The sequence below is a fragment of the Podarcis filfolensis genome, assembly GCF_964270895.1.
Source record: "Podarcis filfolensis genome assembly, chromosome: 5".
Taxonomy (NCBI): domain Eukaryota; kingdom Metazoa; phylum Chordata; class Lepidosauria; order Squamata; family Lacertidae; genus Podarcis; species Podarcis filfolensis.
Genome location: NC_139608.1, coordinates 61765034 through 61789225, shown reverse-complemented (window position 1 = coordinate 61789225; position 24192 = coordinate 61765034). Strand labels below are relative to the sequence as shown.

At 43.5% G+C, this 24192-nt stretch overlaps 1 protein-coding gene across 6 annotated transcripts in view; it reads right to left on the bottom strand.

The window, feature by feature from the left end:
• The window catches only part of BLNK (B cell linker), a 94693-nt gene that overhangs the window by 24474 nt on the left and 46027 nt on the right, over nt 1-24192 (bottom strand). For 3 of the 6 annotated variants that reach the window (XR_014548918.1, XM_083616961.1, XM_083616959.1), the window contains 4 exons: nt 8923-8988; nt 4711-4767; nt 2864-2910; nt 1711-1745 (listed from right to left, as the gene is read on the bottom strand). Coding sequence is in view for 5 of the 6 variants with exons in the window: in XM_083616961.1 (XP_083473087.1) it covers nt 1711-1745; nt 2864-2910; nt 4711-4767; nt 8923-8988 (205 nt within the window). In the remaining variant the exon portion in view is untranslated. Of the gene's footprint in view, nt 1-1710; nt 1746-2863; nt 2911-4710; nt 4768-8922; nt 8989-22069; nt 22379-24192 lie in introns of those variants that run through there. The other 3 variants (XM_083616962.1, XM_083616963.1, XM_083616960.1) reach the window with 3 other exon arrangements.

The following is a 24192-nucleotide window of genomic DNA, read 5'->3' as shown; positions in this document are numbered from 1 at the left end:
CGGCCAGAATATTAATTGCACAGAATTGGAAAAGTACAAATATACCAACGGTTAGAGAATGGCAAACAAGACTATTCGAATATGTTGAATTAGCAAAAATGACGCAAAAAATTAGAAACCAAAAAAATACAAAGTTTATTAGTGATTGGAATAAATTTATGGCATACATTGAAGGAAACCATAGAAACCTAAAAACTATAGCAGGTCTGTTATAAAACTTATGATGTGCAAATCGTTAACAAATACTAGCTGCAGAAAATGGAAAATTTTATCAAGAAGTCCGAAATCGGGAGGGAAGGAGGTCAATAGGGGAGTAGAAGAAAGACATAAATATCTAATTATATAAAATCTTAATGAATAAGAGATAGAACTATACAGAGATTGCTGCTTTTTGGTGTTAGATGCGGATATTTTTTCTTTTCTTGTCTTCTTGTTCCCCTTGTTTCTTTTTAAAATTGTCGTCTTGTCTTTTGTGTTTTTTGTTTTTTGTTTTTCTTTCTTTTTATGCTGTAACTGAAACTTAATAAAAAGAACTTAAAAAAAAAAAAAGAGATATGCCATAGTATCGTTTATTTTTAACACCACCCCAAAATGTAAGCAGCTCCCCCAAAGTCTTTTAATTCTGTGTTTACATGAACATGATTAGTCCCCTGTGATATATAATGATTACCTCTAGATGTGAATGGGCTGCCAGAGACTAGTCACAACATGAGAACATTCCCCAGCGCTCAATAAACAACTTGGATGCAATGTTTTCTGGGACAGTCCACATCTTCAGTTGACAATCTAAACCTGTCCTGAGTTTACAAAGCAGCCTACGATTATGGTGAAGAGCAGGGGCAAGGAAACTACAGGCAAAGGGCTACATACCTTCATAGGCCACCTTCTGAGAGCTGCATAGCAGTGGTGGGCAGGAGCAGTTGCAAAAGTGGACTAAGCAAAGAACGGGACTCTGATCACATGCCTAAGTTACATTCCAGCTATGCAAAAGTCAGAGGCTTCTATATACAAACACCTCCATTCTCCTTCCAGGCCAGAAACCTTACCACAGGGGGTCAAGGACCCATTCCAGACAAGAAAGAAGGGTGTGGGTGTTTTGCTTGAGGACAGTCCCAAGGGCCAAATGGAAAGACTTGAGGTCCACATTTGGACCATGGGCCTGATGTTCCCCACCCTGGGTGCAGAGGAACAGAGCCATGCGGGTGTGGGTTTCAGGGAAAACAAGACAAGAAATAATTTGAATAGAGGACCAGTGACTTTTTTGCTGGTAGCACACTCAGTGGGTTTTTATGCCCTGTGGCGAATCCTAATGGCAGCCAGTGAGGCGGGGTGACAGTACTAAATAGCAGACCTTATCAGCATTTGTCATGCAGTGGTGCTGGAGGAAATGGGTGGTGAGATCAGAACTACATAGGTCAGGAATAGGGAACCCGTGACCCTCTGGATGTTATTGGACTCCCAACTCCAGTTCTGATCTAAATGACAACTTCTTATTATCCAGACACAAGACCACTGCTGTGAGCATTTTGGTAGTAATGCAGATACACACACACATACACACATCTCCAGCTCTTCAAGAGTGTGACTAAAAGACTGATAATATCATTTATATAAACGGAAGCAAAAATAGATGGTTTGGAGTCAAAAATTCCACAACTCAGATTTAGAGTTATTTAGGTGCAATGGTGGAAGTGTGATGAATATACTTACAAATTCATCTGACCACTGTTCCTCTTCCTCTGCCTCTGCGTAAAAACAAATAAAATTAGTTTGCTAGCCACTGAAGAGCATGCAGGTTAGCAAGATGTCAAATACTTCCTTCTTGCAAAACTCTGTCTACAAAATGCTCCTAACTGAGGTGTTCATACAGCTACCTAATACTGTAACTTAGATTTACGGTAGTGAAATGAACTGGCACTTGAGGACACAATTCGATAACCATGTGCTACAATATACAGCATTTGCATTTTATGGCAAAGGGGGAAAGCTGCTCCCCCTCCCCTTTGTTTATCTTCTTGGCCACTTCTCATAGGCTGTCACATGCTGTGATATTTGCAGCTATCGTTTTTTCCCAGTGGAAGCCTGCATGCCTGACCATCCATCCCCAATAGCTGTATGCTAGGCAGTCTGCAACACTGCCTACACACCATTTGCATGAGACATTAATACAATCTTCTGACAGGAACGAGGCACATGCAGGCACCCCTCTTCTTGAAGAAAGTCAGCATCTCTGTTTAAACAGGAACCAAGAAGGAGAGGAAACATCTTGCAAAATGTTACTCAGGAAATCTGAGGCCAAGGCACTGTGTATAATGGGCATCCAAAACTGCTCTTTCTTAAATCACAGCCTCCGATGCCTAAATGTGGTACAGTACTACTTTTCTCCTGAGGCTTCCTAAATACCATTCTGAAAGCTAGCAAAGGGTTATGTTTCATCAGGTACTTCTTTATGGTTTGATCTTTTAGCTGAGGCAGCTTTTCTGCGGCCTGCCTTTTCACATCTAATAGCCGAGGTAATGATTCAAATTTCTTCATAGTGATGCAGGGTTCACGTTAGCTACATGACACTTATGATCAACTATGCAATGAAGTCATTGATTAAGTGCCCATTTAACCATTACCCTAGCCATGTCGGAACCACTTCTGTGAGTGGTTTCCATGTAGCTGAGATAACTTTTAATTAACCCAACCATCTGGGTGGGGGCCAACTGCATGGGCCCCCACCAAGGAAAGGGCACCCCCAAGGGCAAGATACATGTGACTTGCCTCTCACCTTCCTTTATAAGCCCCCAACTCCCTAAACTGTGGTTGGTACCAACCACAGGACTTAATTAACGGTTAATAAACATTTTCATGTTCATACCTCTATAATCTACTGGTGGCACACTTGGTGGTGGTTTATTTGTTAGCCTGTGAAAAATACAAAAGTATTATATTACACTTCCAGACCCTTAAATAATAGTTGCATAGCAACAAAGCACTTGGCGAAAACGAACTATAACAAAAAGCTGGTGACAAAAGACCACGACAAAGACACTTAGCAAGAGGTACATGAAGATGCAAACAAATCTATGGTTTGTGATACTTCTTGGGAAAGAATGCATGTAATGAACATGGATATTTCTGCAGGAAAACACAACAGACAGACAATTAAGGATGTAAGAAATACAGATTGTTAGTTACAAAACTATCCAATACAACATTTAGAATGCTAAATAGTGAAATGTCCTTTTAATCTGCAAATTTTAGGTTTGAATGCATCCAGTATTTCTTGTCTATTCTGAATCAGAATCTGATTCTGCATCTCAATATTGGTTTCTAGCTTCTTTGTTTGAAAACAAGTTCCTTTCTTCTTTGCTAATCAAAATTTCAATTTGTTTTCCACAGGGCCTAGGGACCAGTTCTGATCCTGACCAGCTTCAGAGGAGCTGCTGATGAATGCAAATCTAAGCAGAACTGGGTTCTCAGATAATGGTGATTCATAAGCTGTTTTAGCTGGAATGATCCTAGTTAGGTGGATGGGAGTTTTCCAAGACATGTCCAATCTGATTTTGAATTTGTAACATCTGAAAGATACAATGTAAGCCAGGCATGGGGAACCTGTAGCCTCCTATATGTTGTTAGACTACAATTCCCATCATTCCTGATTATTAGCCATGCTATCTGGGGCTGATGCAAGTTGGAGTCCAACAACAATCTCGAGGGCCACATGTCCCCCAGCACTGTTTAAAAGCCATGCATCTTTTAGCAAGTGTTTAAAAGTTGTTTACAATTATTGCTGTGTCTACTTATTCGTCCCTATATTGTTTAGAATTTTAATGTTATCAGTGCACATTTACATACAAACTGAAATGAATGTCTCCCTCAGCCCTACTTCTGAGTGGGCATGTAGAGGATAATACTGTTAATCATTCAAAATCAGACGGAGGTCTGCTCAGTTTTGGCGGATTCTCAGCCTCCCATGCCCTAACTCAGATTGTTCAGAGGGGCTTCCTAACCCTCCAATGAGGCTCTTTTTTGTTCTTGTGACCGCAGTAGTGAGTAGAATTTAGGAAACACTTCTTCTTGTGAGCTTCCTTAAGGTAATTTATCTTAGAATCCAAGTTAACCATAGCTGGCATGCTTAAAAAGGATGAGTTTATCTTTGATCACAGTATATGAGAGTGCAGCGAAATTTCTGTGTTTCAGGTTGGCAGTAGATGTCTTCTTCGAATGGGACTGGCCTGAAATATGACATGGTTGTTTGAATTATTTGTGGGTTTAACTAAACAAAATGCATTCCAACTTCTACAGGCCTGAGCTGTTAGCAGATTTCACAAAATACCTGTAGATGCCATAAATCATTTGATACAGTTACAAGGCTACAAGGAGTTGGAATTTCCTGCAGCGGCTATCCACATCAAACACATGCTTAAACATGCTTTTAAACACTATGTGTTACATTTTTAGCATGCATCACACAGGTAAGTGCTGGAAAAAACAATCCATGAGATGGTCCTGTGGTGGAATGGATGTTCAAGTTTGCTCTGCCTATGTACTTTTAGGAAAAAAGAAAATTAAGAGGCTGATGGTCTAGGGACTCGACAGGAGAGAGAAGGCGCTGCTTTTACAAGTAAACCCTTGCAAAAAACACAAAAGCATTACACTGAAAGCGGGCAACAAGACTTCATGCTGAACAACCAAAACTTGTGCAATTCTCAATCGCCATACCGATCCCATGTATTTTTTCCAGTTTTGCAAATTATGGCCATTTGTTCATTTTGGAACCTAAGTATCAAAAGAGAGAAGAAAAGACAAACGTTTCTCAAGCAGGTTAGGTCTGTCAGTTTGTGAAAGCTGTAACACTCATACTTGCAAATGGAACGAAACCACAAATGCACACCACTGGTATTTCTGTAGCATCACATAGTGAGTCTTTGACAGTATGAGTTCCACATGTGCATTTGGAGGATGTATCTAGTTGCTTCGACCCAATAGCTGCTAAAGTAATCACTCAGCTGCATTTTTATTTCTTGTGAGTTTTGGCTGTTCAGATTGGTGAACCTGCTGCTAGAGAAAGTAAACAGAAAGCTCCTCTGTGTGTGTGTGTGTGTGTGTGTGTGTATTGCTTGAATATGTGTGCATCTGGTGAGCAGTCAATGGAATGGAACCATTTACAAGTCACGTAACCTTGCTCAACTGGTTTGGGAATCACTGGCATTATAACATTTACAGGCTTGACCATAAAGCAGGGCTGTGGGACCTGTGGCCCTTGAGACGTTGTCAGACTCTCTGATCAGCCGCAGCCAGCATGAACGATGCTTGGCGATGAGCTGTAGTCTTGCAACATCTGGGAGGATCATGCTCTCAACCCCTGCTATTAAGAACAGTATTGTTGATGGACTAGGGGAAAAGAAACCGGTCATGCCTGCTCTTGTATCTGTTAATAGTACCAAACAGCAAGCGATACTGATATCTGCAGATCAAGCCACAAAGTGGGATCCTGCAGAAAAAGTTTGCAACCCTCATAATAAAATTTCACAATAGTTATCAGGCTGAAAACAAACCTGATGAATGAAAAACTCCTACGTTTTTCTTTGCAACAAGTAGCACAACGAAGCCTCTGTCTGTAGGTGAGAGAACATGACTGATGTTCCATTATCATCATCATCATCACAAGGTTTAGAGGCCTAGATATTCTGCCATAAACCCCCCTAGTTCCCCATTTTAGTTCAGTTATGCTACAATTTATGGCCCTCCTCCTTTCAGTATTGCTTCTCCTTTCATGTTATGCTTCAATTCATTTCCTTGACTGCACAGTCAGCATGCAAAATGTAGCTATTTTCACTGATATCGTTTTCCCATTGTGGGAGGGTCAAAAGATGGTGACCCGGTTCTTGTACTCCAAAGTAGCTTTGCTTTTACAGTAAATAAAAAAGGAAGTTGTGTATTTGTCAAATGTGGTGTGTTCGGTCATGCATGCTCCTGTAAGCCAGTTTGCCCATGTGCAAGGTTACGCATGTGGTGTTTGGCAGGTGCTTTCAAAACCAGGCTTCTGCTAACAGAGAAACGGCCGAGCCCATCAGTACGACTTCAAGGACGTCTACACTTCTGCACAGAAAAGAAAGTTACACCAAGTGTGTTTTCTCTCATCACTTTAGCATTGTGATTTATTTAATGATGAGCATTCTTATCCTGCTCTTTCTCTCTCTAAGGAGGGTCAGAGCAGAGTCAATTAGAGATAGTAAAACAGTATGAACACAACAGGAACCAACAACAAAACTCACGGCATTCAAAATACAAGAAGTCTGATTAAATACAGCCATATGGATCTCCTAGAGGGGATCTGTTTTTAGCAGACCTCTCAGAGAGCTGTAATTCCCAGCACTCTCAGCAAACTACAGTTCCCAGGATTCTTTGGGTGAATGATGGTTGTTTAAGTGGTATAAGAGTGCATTAAATGTAAGATATGGATGTTGCAGCAGCTGTGAATGGGGGACTTAGCATACCTCCTTCTTGCCCTGCATGTGAGCAAAACTGGCTGCTTGTTCTTGGTAACAGATTGTGGGACTAATTTTTTTTTGCCCACAGCTAACTATTGATGCCATTAGAGCCAAGGAGAAGCACAAGCATTTTCTGGGGTGGAAGGAAGGTAATAATTGCAGGAGTGATATATGAGCTAATATAAAAGGAGTCTAGCTCCAGAGTGCCTTTCTGTAGGCATCTATATTTAGTCAAGTGTTTTAAGGATAAATACAGTGTTAAGCGCGCACACATAGCAGTTGTGGTAGGGGCAAATTGGTTCTCTCTCTCTCTCTCCCACTAAAGAAAAGAATTGCTGCAAGCTCTTTGAAGGAGGGAGAACAACCTTGTTGATTTGGTTTATCAGGTCTGTTGCAACAGAAGTTGTTGAGACATGTTGCTATCATGCCATTGTAATACAGAGATACCAGTTTAAACGCAGTTGTTGAAAGTGCTTGTCCAATAGGAGGACAATACATAACAGCTGGGTCAAAAAGGGATGCCCTTATAAAAGTTCAGCCCTAAACCCATGTACCTGGGAGCAAGCAGCACTGAAGTCAGTTGGACTTCTCAGTAGACGTGGCTGGGATTGCATTGTTTGTAAGTCTGAGCACTTTTAAATGAATCCACTGTAGGTTATTTAGTGGAATTATTTGCAAGGTGAGCTGCATGCTACTTCTATTTCTCCTTCGCCTCATAGAATTGTAGAGTTGGAAGCGATCCCAAGGGTTATCCAGCCCAGCCCCCTACAATGCAGGAATCCAAGCGAAAAAATTACTGAGAGATGGCTACCCAACCTCTGTTTAAAAACCTCCAATGAAGGAGAGTTCATCACCTTCTGAGGTAATCTCTGTAGAACAGCTCTGGAGCAGCATGTCACAAGGAGATATGCTTCCTAACCATGAGCATTTCATGAGGCAGAGGAGCAGTAACAGTGCTCCTACTGAGGCTGAGACCATTCATGATGTAACTTTCAGCCGGCTTTTGACATACACCTGAGTTTCTGCCTCGTCTTTTGCAGGCTCATTCAGACAAAGAAGAGGCTGTAATTCTTAATCAGTTGCGTTTGCAAGCAAACGTCAATGAGGTAGACCATCTGAAGCCTACATACACCTAGGAACAGTGGTGAGTTGTCACTGAGAAACATCTGAAGAGAACTCTTCAGCTGACATTTGTGCAGATGGTATGTATCCTGCAGGGAAGACCAAGGAGGCACCATGCATTCCACCATCACGTAAGTCTGATGCTTTAAAGCTTGCACCAGTTGCCCATATTACTGGGTCACATTAAAGGATCTTGTGTCAATTAACAAGGCCCTTAACTTGGGTGAAGGTTACCTTAAGGATCACCTTGGGTAAGTCTCTGTTAGGGATCTCCTATGGCTCAGGTCCATGATTTGTATTCACCATTCAGCATTGTGGAGATGATACTGTGAAGCTCCCCTCCCCTGCCTGAGATGAGACAGGTCCTCTTTCTGCTAGACTTCAGATGCTTGACAGAGACCTTTCTATTTCAGCAGACATTTTAAGGAAGTCATTTACGGAACTTAGGTTATCTACCTTTGGTTTTGTTATAGCACTTTATTATTTTGACTGATGGATTGTTTTACGGCTTGTTGGGTAAACTGCTTTGTTATGGTTATCTATGCATATCCTCCAACACAACACTGCCCAAATCTGAGACACCATCTTCGAGGTTCAAAATGGCGCATGTGTCATATGATGACTGCATTTTCCAGAGTAGTTTAACAACCAATCACAGGGAACTCTGGGAATTGTAGCTCTCTGAGGGGAATAAGGGGTCTCAGTACCCTTAACAGACTACAGAGCCCACAACTTGGAGAAAGAAGAAGAAGAGTTTGGATTTTTTTATATCCCGCTTTATCACTACCCTAAGGAGTCTCAAAGCAGCTAACAATCTCCTTTCCCTTCCTCCCCCACAACAAACACTCTGTGAGGTGAGTGGGGCTGAGAGACTTCAGAGAAGTGTGACTGGCCCAAGGTCACCCAGCAGCTGCATGTGGAGGAGTGGAGATGCGAACCCGGTTCCCCAGATTACAAGTCTACCGCTCTTAACCACTACACCATGCTGGCTCTCATGTTTAAAGTGTTATTATAGTTCTCTAAAGGTATGGAGTGAATGTGGCCTCATATACATACTGTTATTAAGAAGACTATTTAGAACTGTTTGTTATGAGCAAAACTGAGAATTTCAAAATGCTCAATTGGGCATCTGGGCCCCCTGGCACATACCACAAAGTGTTCCATTTAATGCACACTTATTTGGAAGTAAGCCCCCTTGAACATGCTGGGACCTACTTCTGAGTAGGCATGCACAGTCTTCTGCTGAACATGTATCAAAAATAGGCACTAAAATGAGTAAAACATTCAATCATGTAAATTACGGGTGCGCATAGCTTACTTTTTGAACTTGCTCATTATTCCGCTGTCATTTTTCTTGATATCGTGTACTATCTTTTGAAGTTGCCTGTAGAAAATAAAGCATGGACATCTTTCATCATGGCTGTGTTATTAATAGAACAAGAAGGTGTATTACAACATATACAACTAGACACATCAAAAGCCCCGTATTTGCTGTCATATGTTCCTTTCTCCCCCAAACCACTTCTTTCTTTCACTCTTTTTCTTGCTGGAAGTGTTAATTCTTCTCAGAAGCTGTTGGTAAACCCAGCATCTGTTGAGAAAAACTCACCAAAGTGTTCTGTAGCGAGGCAATCTAAAATAGGCATCCATAGTGCTACAGTGCAAATCTTCTCATTGGTCTGATGACAATGATTCAATCAGTTTATTGAGCAACTTCTCAGAAAGTGAATCTATGGCATTCCTTTTTTGGGAATCTTTGGCATTTTTTAGTTTACAAAAGGTTTCTAATTTTTTTTTTAAAGATTGCAAACTTTAAGAGATTTAGGTCATGAGGACAATTATCTTCCCCACTGTTGCTTCGCAGCAACTGGTCCTGGAGGTAGTATATAGTCATCATTTATGATCTGTCTAAATCCGCTTTCAAAACCATTTAAGTTGGTGACCAACGCCAGGTCTTGGGCTAGCAAATCCCATTGTTGATCCATCCACAGTATGAACAAGTACATCCTTTTGTCTGTCTTGAATCTTTCACTGTTCAGCTTCATTGGATAAACCAGATTCTAGTATTATGCGAGAGAGAGTGCACACACTCTTCTCTCTATCTGGTTTCTCCCGGTACCACGTGTAATTTTATTAACCCAAATCAGTTAATTAGCGGAAAGGAAGATTTCAACTAAAAGACCTTTGGTAGGCTCAAGACACCTTTTCCAGAACCTGATCTGTCCTGCAAAAGAACATGCAATAATAATGAATCCCCTCCCATTAATCACGCCTTTTTTGAGCATCCTTGCAGAATTAGAGCATCCTTGCAGTATTAGGAATTAGAGGTGGGGAGCCTGTTGTTGGACTCCAACTTCCATCAGCCACACCCAGCATGGCCAGTGCTCAGGGTGATGGAAGTTGCAATACTGGAGGACCACATATTCCCCATCTCTAAGCCAGACACTGAACCATTTGACCTGCAGATGTTAGGCAAAGGTAAAAGGTAAAGGACTCCTGGACAGTTAAGTCCAGTCAAAGGAGACTATGGGGTTGTGGTGTTCATCTCTTTTTCAGGCTGAGGGAGCCGGCGTTTGTCCACAGACAGCTTTCCAGGTCATGTGGCCAGCATGACAAAACCGCTTCTGGCACAATGGAACACAGTGACGGAAACCAGAGTGCCCAGAAATGCAGTTTACCTTCCTGCCGCAGTGGTACCTATATATCTACTTGCACTGGTATGCTTTCAAACTGCTAGGTTGGCAGAAGCTGGGACAGAGCAACAGGAGCTCACTCCACACCAGGGATTCTAACTGCCAACCTTCTGATCGGCAAGTGCAAGAGACTCAGTGGTTCAGACCACAGCACCACCCGCATCCCCAACTCTGCAGATGTTATCAAGTGCTAAAGCTTATACCCATGCCATGAGCAACCTTATTTGCTAATTCTTGTACATCAAGCTGATGTTAAGTTGATGTCCCCAGTTTACAATTTTAGCTCCTATGGTCTTGGAAAACAAGTTAACCCTAGTATTGCCCCTACATTGAGGGGTAGAAGAGACATATTTCACCTCTACCTCACTGTTGTAGAAAGGGAGCCAAAGAGCTTGTTCCCATTTAGTCAATATTATTTCAATGGAGCTGGACTGTACTCAGGCAATGACATAGTAATTACCTCTCAGCTCGTCTTTGTTTTGGTAGACGTGACTTTTAGTTTTGTATAAACAGGTGTGCAGGTGAAACAGAAATTAGAGAAAGAGAGAGGATTATAGTTTCTGAGCAATGAATGGAGCTCACCAGCTCCAGGCAGATTGTAAAAATCTACTGGAAGTTAGGAATGCCCCCTCAGTCCTTCCCTTTATTTCAATGAGACAGGTAAAATAAATAGTAACTCTCTAATCAGGATGTGTTCACTCATAAGGGGGTATCAGACTGGTTTCTCAGCATTATGCCCAACCTCAAAAAATAACTTAGGACAGAGAAATCTTGTTGTTGGTTCTAAAATTGTCAAAGTCAAATACAAATGCTATCAATCCAGTAAGGAAGGTAATGCCATTCAAATGTAGCACTGCTCAGTTGGTGACTTAATTCTGCTCCCCTTTCCCTCTTAACTGGAAGATGGGAAGTGTCTGAGCTGCCAGTAGCAAGCAGGTGTTCCATGGATTAGGCACACAAAGGAGTACACAGTCAATTACCACTTGCATTGATTTTTGTCACTAGGCAGTAGGTATCCAACTAATGTATTCTGTCAGGGCAAAGGATTTCCACTTGCACAACCTGGTCAGCAACTGTGAGAACAGCATGCTAGACTAGATGGGCCATTGGCCTGATCCTGTTAACAGATTTAGGAGGTGTACAAAGGGAGGGCAAAGTTCTGTTGTACAAGTAGAAATTCTTGAGTTGATGGAATGTGTCACTTAGCGCTACTCTGTCCATTGCTTCCTCCTGCCCCCAGTTATAAATTAGGAACTTGCTTCTTTTTTCTTTTAAAAAGGTTTAAGCGCAATTACCCACCCCACCCCCAAATATTTTGCAGATATTTGCAAATATTAAGTCAATAATGGATATTGTAAATATATTTTTCTTATTATATTTATTTACTTATTACATACCTTTATCTATTGCTTAATACCGAAACAGTCTCTAAATGATTTACTAGAAACAATACATATATAAAAACAAATAATGAAACAGGTAAACTGCAGCACCAAATAAAACAACAAAAGCAAAAACATAGTAGCCGATTTGGAAAATGTTTTGAGTCAAGGATCCCTTCCCTCTTCACCCTCCCATTTGCCAAGGCACTTCCTGACTCACAATATACTAACTTCTAAATGTACATTTCTGTAGGATAGAAATCAGAGTTTTAGTATACAGGAAGGTGCCTTATACCAGAGCCAGGCTATTTTATCCATTTACCTTAGGACCGTCTACTGTGATTGGCAGCAGTTCTCTGGGGACTCAGCAGAGATCTCCCCAGTCATCTGTAACTTCATGCTTTCATGCTGGAAATGGCAGGGTTTGCCCCGGAACCTTCTGCATGCAAATCATGTGCTCTACCATCAGGGCCATGCCTAACATTGGATAGTTAGGCAACTGCTTCAGACGGCAGATGCAGAACTGCCCTGCCCTCCTTAAGCTGTCCTCAGATGCAACGGAAGAAGCTGTGCCATCGTCAGTGTTGAAGTAAGACTCATCTGCCAGCTGAGTATGTGGCTACTGTTTGTGGAAGGGGAAAGGTGACACCTCGCCCATTGCTTCAGGCCACAAAATGTCTTGGGTGGCCCTGCCTACCACTGAGCTATGGTCCCTGTCCAGAGAACTCTCCTGCATGGGGTCCCAATCTAGATAAAGCCACTTTAAAATCCTGCTGAAATAAACAGGGCAAATGATTTGTGACTAAGTCCCTCTAGTTTTAAGGAACAAATTATACAATGCTAGGCAGTAAGTCCTATGGAGTCAACTTATTTCTGAGTAAACATTCATGGCAATAGGCTGACAAACTTCGGGCTGTCACTTGTTTCATTCTCATAAATCAGTCTGTTTTTACTTCCAGTAAATGTTTTACTCCTGAAAGGTTTGGCGTTTTTAAGTGCAGTACTCAAGAACAAAATTGTGAGATCATGTTTTGGAGCAACGTGCACAGCATATGCACACTTGACAATGATATTTCACTCTTAGCTGCAAACAACGTGGATGTAGGATGAACTCCTTTCTGTGGAAAGATCTAAAGGGTTTTTTAGAGTTGCATGTGACAACTCTAAAATGGCCAGACCCCAGGAATGGCTTTGACAGGCAGGCTAAACCAGGTGAGGGTAGCTGATGGGTCTCAAGCCCTCAGTGGGTTAGGAACTTCCCCCTGCATGCAATGACAGGCTCCAGTGGTTTGAGCGGACGAGACCAATAGTGGGTCAAGAACGAGGTTTCTGCACATGCTATACAGGGAACTGAGGAGCAGATGGGGCTCATCAACCTGGGAAAGTAGCCCTTCTAGAAGGATAACTCTGATCCTGAACCTCCACTGCCTTGGTGGTGGTGGGGAGGCTAAGGAATAAACCCTACACAGATCTGGAGTGGAGTCCCTAAGACGGTTGGATGGTGCTTTGTACATTACCTTCCACCAACTCCTGCAGCCAAGCTGGTGCCAAACGTATTGCTCTGCTTTGGACCACATCAGCGAGGCCAAGAGGGAGGTCCTGTCATCTGGGCAGCCCAGGCTTTCCATATACACTGCCCAAGCTTGCACCCTAGAAAGGTCACTTGGGTGTTGCTAATGCAGTGGTTTGACTTCACCCCTGGAAGCGCACTGCATTGTCTCCCGAGGCAGACAGATGCCAATAAATATCGCGTACAAAAAAAGAGGGCCCAACATACTAATGGCCAAGCATGGGAGGGAAGCACTCATACCCACGATGGACTGGCAATAACTGTGGTATCAGTGCATGGAGTTTGACCCATGGGTCAGATTTCCCCATCTGAGAAGTTTATACAGGAAAAGCAGCTGCTTCTCATGGGGACATGAATGACAGCTGTAATGATGTCCCACAAAATGTGAGATACACTTGCTTCCCCAGAGCCATGCCCTTCCTTGCAACCTTTGGAACACCAGCTTTCAACACGGCTCTACTGGATCATTATTGAAAATCTTGTCACATTTTACAGATTGCCTTCCTTGCCTTCCTGCTGAGATTTTGTGTGGTTATCTTCATCAAGTGCGTCCGCTTTTCCTTTTATTAAGCGTCACACTCCTTGAAGGTTCTTCTCTATTTAGAAAAGCCTGGTGGCCAATGACATGTGATTATAACGTCATTCAGGTCGGGGAAACAAGCGCGCAGAGTAAGAAGCTGAAATGACAGCCATCATACAAAACAGATGAGAAGAGGTCAAACAGGTTTCTGTTTAGCTTCATAAAAAAGTAGAAGCAGGTGAATCCAAAGTTAAAGACATCTCAGGGACAATGTTTTGCTGAATGTACCTTTGGGTCCTGAGAAACCTGAGACAATTAACAGTGCAAGCCTACCCATGCTTACTCAGAAGTAAGCTGCATTGAATTCAATGGGATATACTCCCAGGTGAGTGTGTTTGGGGCTGCACTGCACAGCTCCTTTCAAATTACAAGTATTGGGAGACTGCATGGGCTATTTGTTACTTTTAAAATGTCCTTCGATCACATACTTATCAGTGAGAGAACTCTTACCAAAAAAAACTTTTTTTTTGTTTTGTTAAAGTATGCCAACTTTAATTAGGGGATGAATTGACTACTGCTTCAGTTGCTTAGTTAATTTATTTTAATTAGTGGAGTTGATATTTAATAGCACATTTTTGTTGTTGCTGCTGCTTTTTAAAGTCTGGCATTCTACTTCAACAAGAAGTGAAAGTCATATTAACAACCCACTTGTCAGTCACACATCATTGGGGTGTCAGATGATTTGACAGGTGGTTGGCAGGCACTAGGGAACCTACTGCTCCTGAACAGACCACGACTGACGTTCTGTCCTGCTTCTGCCGGGTTCAGGTGTACAAGAGAGCTCTATTGCACACTCTTAACTGGGCAGGACTGACCTCCCCTGTCCATCAGCTGATTGGTGGGTGACTCAGGGCTCAGGCCCTCTTTCTAGAGGGTTTCACTTCCCTCTCTGATCAGGGTTATGTCACCTGACTGGCAGATGAATGTAGTTTCAGAGAAATAGCCTTGTGGGCCCAGACTGGCCTACGGACCCGGGGCAGAAGTTCTCCACTCTTGCACTAAAGCCATTGCTTTGGCCTTGCATGGCATGTGAACCAAGTCATTGTTTCATCAGCATTTGTGTAAAGATGTGCTTCATATTGTTCCTCTGTAACACTGCAACAGTGTTCCAGAGGTGTTACAATTATCTATTTTTTAAAGAGACAAATTGAGAAAAATGGTTTATGTAGAAGAATGGTAAAATATGTACAATTTCCAAATATTTCGAAGCTGAGGGTGATGGGGAAATCCTCACTCTTCCCTTCTCCATAAAATAGAAGGAAATTGGTGTGGAAATAGAAATATATGCAGCACTTACTTTCTTGTCAGTTCTAAGCCTATTTTACTACGTTTGGAACCTAAAATGCATTATGTATATCAGAGTACATGGAATTGTACATGTTGTCTATATTTGTTAAATTCAGAAGCATACACTCTATCAATTGCAACCCAGCACACATTTAGAGCAAGCCACCATGAATGCAGTGGGACTTTCTTCCAAGTAAACATGTATTGAATTACACCATTAGTTTATTCAAATCATTACAAATAAACCCAGATGGAGCATCAAAACTGAGGCACCCTGAAGCATCAAAAAGTATCATGGGGGGAAATGAGGGAAAGGTTAAAACAGTGCTGTCGTAGGGTAGGTTTTTTTGTTATTGTTTTTAAAAACACACATTTGATTTAGGAAACAATGATCCAGAATCAGAAAAAAATACCACCACAAATATCTATATCTCCACAAAATGGGACGATTAAAATGCAAGAAACAATGATTCTTCTTTCAAACTGTCTCCACCTCTCTTTAAAAGAGTTAATTATCTATCTGTAGCCAAGCAGCATAGGATTTGAGTTGTCTTCAGTTTACATCTGGCCCTCCAGATGTTCCACAACTCCAGCTCTCATCATCCCTAACTACCGGCCATGCAGAAGGTTAAGGCTGTCAATGGCCACAAGACATGGTGGGGTTACATATTGCCTTCAGTTACAGAGCCAACATGCCTCTGAATAAATACCAGTTGCTGGAGCATAGGAGTGGAAGAAGAGTGTTTTCTGCTCATGTCCTGCTTTTGGCTTCCCACAGGCACCTGGTTGGCCAATGTGAGAGCAGGATGCTGGCTTGACCCAGCAGGCTGTTCCTCATATGTTCTTACAGCTGGGTCTGATAGGAGCTGGAGTCCCACAATGTCATCTGCAGGGTTTGCAAATTAAACACCGCAAGAATGGAGGGATTTGCAATTACCCAACACTTTATATTGCATCACATAGTTATTATCGTACTTTTCCATGTATAAGATTAGGTTGTTTTTGTTTTTGTTTACCAAAAAAGAATGTTAAAAAGGGGGGTAGTCTTATACATGGGGGCAATCTCTCCCCATTTTCTTAATTTTGAGTTCCCCAAAATAGGGGGCGTCATACATGGGGGCATGTCATACACGGAAAAATACAGTATATTGGTACTAGAAATCATTCTGAGGGAACACAGAGCAGCTTAAGGAATACTTGTAAAACCTGCCTTAAAAACGTTATCTTTCTTATTCTACAAAAGGAAAATAGATCATAAGGATGTTTTTCGATTTCTCCCAATTTTTTTCTCCATTGGAAAAAAATTAAACAAATGCTTGGGGGAAAACAGTCCCCCACATATTTCTATCCTGGTCCCCACCCCTATACACACATTATTTCTGTTTCTATTGCTTACTGTACAGCAGTCATTGCTGCATATGACATGTACACACCTCAACCTGGGCAGAACACCCCCACCTCCCATTTATTCCTGTACATACTACAGTGGTACCTTGGGTTAAGTACTTAATTCGTTCCGGAGGTCCGTTCTTAATCTGAAACTGTTCTTAACCTGAAGCACCACTTTAGCTAATGGGGCCTCCTGCTGCCGCCGTGCCGCCGGAGCAAGATTTCTGTTCTCATATTGAAGGTTAGTTCTTAACCTGAAGCACTATTTCTGGGTTAGCGGAGTCTGTAACCTGAAGCGTATGTAATCTGAAGTGTATGTAACCCGAGGTACCACTGTATATGGGAAACCAAGCTTTAAAATGCTGGTTGCCAAACACTTCAGTCCTCATAACGTTTACTGGGAAGTAAGTCCCACTGATTTCATTCCACATAACTGGACCTGAAGCTGTATCTCGAAAGGTCACTCAAATAATTTCTGTTAAGCATGAGTAGTTCTATTAAAGTGAAGCAGGGCAAAGCATGTTATTAAGGTAGATGAATGCTTGTTTATACAATGAAGTAGCTGGAGCGAAAGCAGAAGATTGTGGCCTGTACGGCTGATTTTCTTTATACCGTCTCTAAGCTATCATTAGACCTGCTCATGGCGATGAACGTCGGCTGCTTTGGTGGGATTTCGTTAGCTTCCTTGTTTCTTTAGCTGAAATGTTTATAGGCTAAAAGGGGGGTCCTCTTACGATGACCGTCATCATTTCATGTTTCAAGCCAACTTCCCAGTCCATATTTTAGGAAGTGCATGACAGTAATAATTCTGGGAGTATTTAGGTAGTCAAAATGTTCCCAGTGCTTCTGGGGAATAACACGGTCTATCTGATTGTGTGGCTATAAAGCCCTGTTCATATATCTGCAGCGCTGAAGGATAACACTTAGATAAGAGAGAGTAGGGACAGGCGGCTGGTCCCACCTGTGAGGTTACATGCTGCCCAGCTCTGCCTCTCTCATCTCTGCCTGTTTGGTAAAGGTCCTAAGGGGGAAGACAGCTTGACTTCCATAGGTTCCTCCATGCGACTGGAAGCCCCTCACAGATGGGGCTCCCAGCCATGTGGAGGAGTCTGTTTGAGGAAACCTGGATCTCGCCTTCACTCAATGTGATCAGAGGGGTGAAGCTGTTCAGGTGTGGGGATTGCTGCATTTCTGCCTGTTGAATGCCTGTTAACGGCACAGAGACTACAGTCATACCTCGGGTTACAGTTGCTTAAGGTTGCGTTTTTTTCAGGTTGCGAACCACCGAAACCCAGAAGTAGCGAAACGGGCTACTTCTGGGCTTTGGCGGCTGCGCATGCACAGAAGTGCTAAGTTGTGCTTTGCGCATGCGCAGAAGCGCAGAATCACAACCCGTGTGTGCGCAGACGCGGGTTGCAAACGTGCATAACACACGGATCACCTTCGCAACCCGAGAGTCCACTGTATTGGGAAAAAAGGTCAATCTCATATATCATCTTCCTTGTAACTTAAACTTCTACCTTGCTAGTTTCTGCTATGTTATCCTCAGTTTCTGGAACAGCCAGAAACTCTGTCTTTCAAATTATTTTCTTTTCTTCTAAATTCCCTCCTACAACTTATTACTTTGGTAGCCTTATTAAAGGGACGTGTTCACTTGTCCAATCAATGTGTGGACAGGATTGCACCCACTAGTTTGTATGCTCCAGCTGGCATCCAGACTTGCAGTGCAAATGTTTGCAGGCAGAAGAACATTTGTGCATTCCATGTGATCTGGAACCCTGATGATACAATGTGCTGCATGTGAGAATGCCAGAGGTGGAGCTAACTGGAAGGCACAATGTCAAGGGCAGGGCTGATCAGTGTGGGCTCACTCCTATAATCATAGACCTCCAGAGCTGGAAGGGACCCCAAGGGTCATCTGGTCTAACCCCCCGCAATGCAGGAACCCCAGCTAAAGAATCCCAGACAGATGGCCATCTAACCTCTACTTAAAAACCTCCTACGAAGGAGAGTCCACCCACCACTTTCTGAGGTAGTCCTTTCCACTGTTGAACACCTCTTACTGATTAATGTGTGAGCAGATCACCTGGATGTGGAAGGGGCCATATAGTTAAGTGTAGATAATCTGCACACTAATGAGCTAGATGCATCAATGGTGTGGCTCAGAATAAGGCAGCTTCCTATGTTCCTAATAGAATCTGGGCCTTTGCTTGATCTCCGGAGCAACTGCTTTTCTGAGTTCTATGCTGTCTTCTCCCAGATGTCCACAACACTCTTAACAAGCTCTGCTATCTTCTTTAATTCTTATCCTGCTTCATTTCCCTTTTAATTTCTATGATGGAGAAGTGGTGGAGGAACAAGCTTTGTACGTGGCAGCAAGTGTCCAAAGAGTGTATGCATGAGTTGGTGGGATGTTCTTTCTCACCATCGAAGTGGGGGTGGGGAGCTGCAAAAGTTCCCACCCACGTCATTGTGCCCCCACTTTCCAGCACTTCTTGTCCTCTTAACTCTGGTAGCGTTTATTCCCGACTAAATATGCGTGGGATTGCAGACTGCGCCTCTTTGAAATGTGCCTAGCAGTACCGACATGCTACTACATGTAGAAGTTTCGGCAGGAAGTGGTATTCAACACAACACTGACTCCAGGCTCCTCCCTTATTCTGTGGAGAAAAGTCCTGAACAACAGTGCTAAATCCAAGCAGCCACCCTTATACAATTGTGTTAGATATTTGTTTAAAGATATATCCTGCCTTATTGCAAGACTTGAGATGAATTAGCACACTGGGCAAGATAAATTCTCTCTGTCTCTGTCAGGAAAGAACAGAGAGTCCTGCAAAATTTACAGAAATAGGCTTAGCTATTCAGCCATCCTCTGCCAAATGCTAGTTTGCAATAATTGCTTTAGCTAATATGGGCTGATGAAATCGAATTACATGCTTTGTCAGCACTCCTATCCATGCTCCAAGCACAGCGATGAACATCGGACAAGGGTTTCACCTTTACTGGATACCTGTTCCTTCCTGCAACCTCAAAGCACTGGTAACTCATTAACATCCAATTGCCTTATGTGTATGTAATTGCATTTGTTTTCTCACATTGACATCATTCCTCACTGACATCACATGAAAGAGCCAGTATGGTGTAGTAGAGATTAGTGTTGGATTAGGACCTGGAAGACCAGCGTTCAAATCTCCACTCCGCCATGAAATTCACTGGGTAAGAGTGGGCTAGTCACCATCCCTCAGCCTAACCTAACTCACAGGGTTGTTGTGAAGATAAAGTGGTGGTGGGGGGGAGAACCATGTACGTCACCTTGAGCTGCTTGGTGGGATATCTGTATAAAACCTTGAATTAATAGTTTTTTTTAATCTGCTGCAAGGTATAATTGCTGTGGCATTTGTAGGTATGTAAATTTAAGTGCTTACAATTACTGATTTGTAATTGTTTGTCGATGATTTTACTGATGGCTTAAATGTTTCTTGTAAAGTGTTTACTACAATTTTACTACAATTAAGAGGCATATACTTTTTGTTTTCTATATTACTATTTTGTTAACTAGGGGACGTGGGTGGCGCCGTGGGTTAAACCACAGAGCCTAGGACTTGCTGATCAGAAGGTCAGCAGTTCGAATCCCCGTGACAGGGTGAGCTCCCGTTGCTCGGTCCCTGCTCCTGCCAACCTAGCAGTTCAAAAGCATGTCAAAGTGCAAGTAGATAAATAGGTACCGCTCCGGAGGGAAGGTAAATGGCGTTTCCGTGCGCTGCTCTGGTTCACCAGAAGCGGCTTAGTCATGCTGGCCACATGACCTGGAAGCTGTACGCCGGCTCCCTCAGCCAATAAAGTGAGATGAACGCCGCAACCTCAGAGTCGGCCATGACTGGACCTAATGGTCAGGGGTCCCTTTACCTTTACCTTTATTTTGTTGACTGCTCTGTGCTCCTATAGGACAAAGGGAAGTATAGAAATGCAATTCATAAAATTATGGTTTCTTAGATTTTACTTTTCATTCCAACCAAATTATCTTCCCCTAGATCAATTGACTCACAGAACATTTTTACATGCCCCATTATCAAAAGTCCCATGGGCACTGTTAATTCTCCACTGGATTGCTCATGCCATCAGTTTCTTCAAATTAATTTTCAGTAGCGCACTTTCAGAAACACTTTGTCTCAAAGCCAGTTTGTGATATAAAGTTCCCAGACAGGTGTAGCTGAGTCACACCTGCATGGCATCACCCACACTTGACATGTTTGCTGCAGAAACACCTGTAGAACACATGTGTATCTGCAGTAGTTGGTTTTCCCTTGTGAAGCAGACAGAGAGGTCCCACTCTTTGGAGATCTCTTTGGAAGGCATTCAGTAACCGGTCAACCGACCATGACTCATTTTTGTCTTTGCAATATAAATCTGAAAGCTGCCATAAAAGCTATTGAAGAGTTTTATGCAAAAAAAACCACCACCACCTTGCACATTCACTTCCTGCCAACTGTGCAGCACCTGTGCAAATTCTAGATGGATGCCCAACGCAGAGAAGAGGAACAGCTCAAAGATAGTGGCACTGCCCACACAAAGGAAGGATGCATGCACCAATGTGATAAACAGCAATGCTTCTTGAATTTGCAAAAAAAGAGAGAAAAAAGGAACACAGGGAGCATTATTGTATCCTCATTTAAACAAATGTCAGGCTCCCAAACGGTTCTGAATATGTGCTGGCATATTGAGGTGCAAACCTGCCAGCTTGGCTGAGCTACTGCACCTTTAGTGACCGGCTGACACTCAACAAAGGAAGCATTTCTCAAGATGGAAACATAAGGTGCTTCAAGATGACATATTTACTGCACATTCATCCTGACGTGTTTGCAGGGAGATGACATGATGTTTGGCTATTTCACTGAGCACGCATTCTGCTTGGTTGGTGGGGAGGTTAGATGATGTTGCCCATTCCTGTCCCATTCCTTCTCACCAAACATCCAATCTTCCGGGAAAGTGAGTTTGTTGCCCAAGACCTCCCAACTGACCGTAATTGCCCAACCTGAATTTGCTGGTATGCCACTGAATCCCACCCCAAGCTAGCAACAATCTGGAAGCAAGCAATTCACAGGATGTTGTTGTTGTTTACTATTCCATCAAAGTATTGGAGGCAGTCTTCTTCCTTGAATGCTTTCGAGTTCCATTTGCGAAAACTGTACAACTCTGCAGCCTGCTACCCTAACAACCATTTTGAATCCTCCCTCGATTGCTTCATCTTGCTACATACGAACAAATTTATCATCCCTGACCATTTCCAAAGAGGGGTTAAGGCTGTCAGCCTGCTGCAAGCAAGGACTCTAGTGGCACCTTCAAGACTTTTTTTTATGACATAAGCTTTCGTGGAAGACAAGCCAGTTCGCCAGATAGATAAGGAAACCCTATTATTTCCCCCCATTTTCTTTTAAGGTGCCACAAGATCTCTTCCTGCTTCTGTCCCCCAGATCCCCCTCGTGCGCGCCTCCGAGAAAGAAACAGCCTCTGCGCCTTGGCGTAAAAGCGCGAGAGGAACACAAGGGACGCGGTTCAAACCATACCTGAACTTCTGTCCCGCTGGCACCGTGATTTTATTGAACTTGTCCATGCTGCCAGGCGAGGCGACTGCCTCGGACAAACGGGCATCCGAGTCGGCAGGGACTGAGGGGGGCTTCCTGGCTCGTTCCCGAGAGAGAAAGGCTGGCTTCCCCCTGATGACTCCCCAGGCTGCTTCGCCTCCTCGCGGATCCCCTTAGCGCCGCCTTTGCGCGCGGCCCGCCAGGCGACTCCTCGTGTGTTGGGACGAGAAGCAAAACTTGCCCGAGCGCCCGGCCGGGTTTCATGTTTCGAGGGGGTCATGTGACGGAGCCAGCTTGGCTGGCAATAGGGTGTTTGTGCAAACTTGAAGATCCGCACCTATTGGGCGTGTCCAAAACCACCCCCGTCTGGGGCTGAAGTCCTTCCTGACGTCCTGGCGGCTTTGCCTCGCGCGCCGCGGGCGTTTCATCCCAGGGATCAAGCTGGGAACACTTCCTGCCGCCGTCCCGGGGCTTTGAAGCGGCTGCTACCTGGAAGAGTTTCCTGCACGTTCTGCTGCCTTGAAAGGCCCTCCTCTCTTGCAATGGGATGCCTCGCCCGCCCCTCAACAACACACAAAGTTCGCTTTGTAGAGCCTCCATGTTCCAGTGCAGACTACCTCGGAATACCAGATATTGGAGACAAGAAACCGGGAAGGGTTCTTCATGGTGTGATTCTATGAAGAGTTTTTCCTGGTGTGCCCGGCCGACTTGCTGTTGGAGAAAGAATGTTGGTTTTCTGTGGATCTGTGCCCACAGGACTCTCCTTATGCTCCTTCCATAAAGCGGGCTGCATCCAAACATATTTGGAATCCCATTTTTATTATTTATATCTCACTTTTCTTCCAAAGAGCTCAAGGTGGTATACATAGTTTTCCTTCCAGCACCTTTTATCCTCACAACAACCCTGTGAGGTAGGCTGGGCTGAGGGGCAGTGACTGGCCCAAGGTTCACCCAGTGAGCCTTCTTCATAGCCAAGTGGGGATTTGAACTCTGCTTTTCAGGTCCTAGTCTGACACTCTTAACTGCTACACCACAGTGGCTCTTTCAGTGTGGTGGATCTGCGCAGATCATGCCTTCTGTGCTCATGAAAGGCAAGCACGTTCTCTTCCATGTCGATTTCAATGTGTGCGCATCATGCTTCCCATGATCATTTCATGCTCTCTTTGCTTGAGATGCTGTTTGTGTCAGGCTGTGCACACACTTAGACAGCATCTTAAAAAGCAGAGACATCACCTTGCCAACAAAGGTCCGTATAGTTAAAGCTATGGTTTTCCCAGTAGTGATGTATGGAAGTGAGAGCTGGACCATAAAGAAGGCTGATCGCCGAAAAATTGATGCTTTTGAATTATGGTGCTGGAGGAGACTCTTGAGAGTCCCATGGACTGCAAGAAGATCAAACCTATCCATCCTTAAGGAAATCAGCCCTGAGTGCTCACTGGAAGGACAGATCGTGAAGCTGAGTCTCCAATACTTTGGCCATCTCATGAGAAGAGAAGACTCCCTGGAAAAGACCCTGATGCTGGGAAAGATGGAGGGCACAAGGAGAAGGGGACGGCAGGGGACAAGGAGAAGGGGACGGCAGATGGTTGGATAGAGTTCTCGAAGCTACCAGCATGAGTTTGACCAAACTGCGGGAGGCAGTGGAAGACAGGAGTTCCTGGCGTGCTCTGGTCCATGGGGTCACGAAGAGTCGGACACGACTAAACGACTAAACAACAACAACAACGTGCACACACTTCCATTTACCCTCCATCCAACGTGCACCCACCACTGCTTGGGCAAGTGCTGTACAAACTATATCCTGCAGGTGCCCTGTTGTTTCCTATGAAATGCTGTGTTTTGAAGCATTTCTCCTAAAGGAACTTTGATGCATATTGGGGGGGGGGGGGGAGAATGACCAAGCTATGTTTTAAATCAGTAATGCACACACACAACCTTAGTCTTTGCCAACCAGTATCTTTCTTGAAGTGCCCATTCATTTGTGCTACCTCATTGCTTTTGGCCCAGGAATGCTGCTGAAAAGAATGTAAAGGGAAGGTTAACGTGGGAATGGAACGTGCTGACCCCCTCCCTTCGCAGGAAAAGAAAGGTCACCCAGGGAGTGT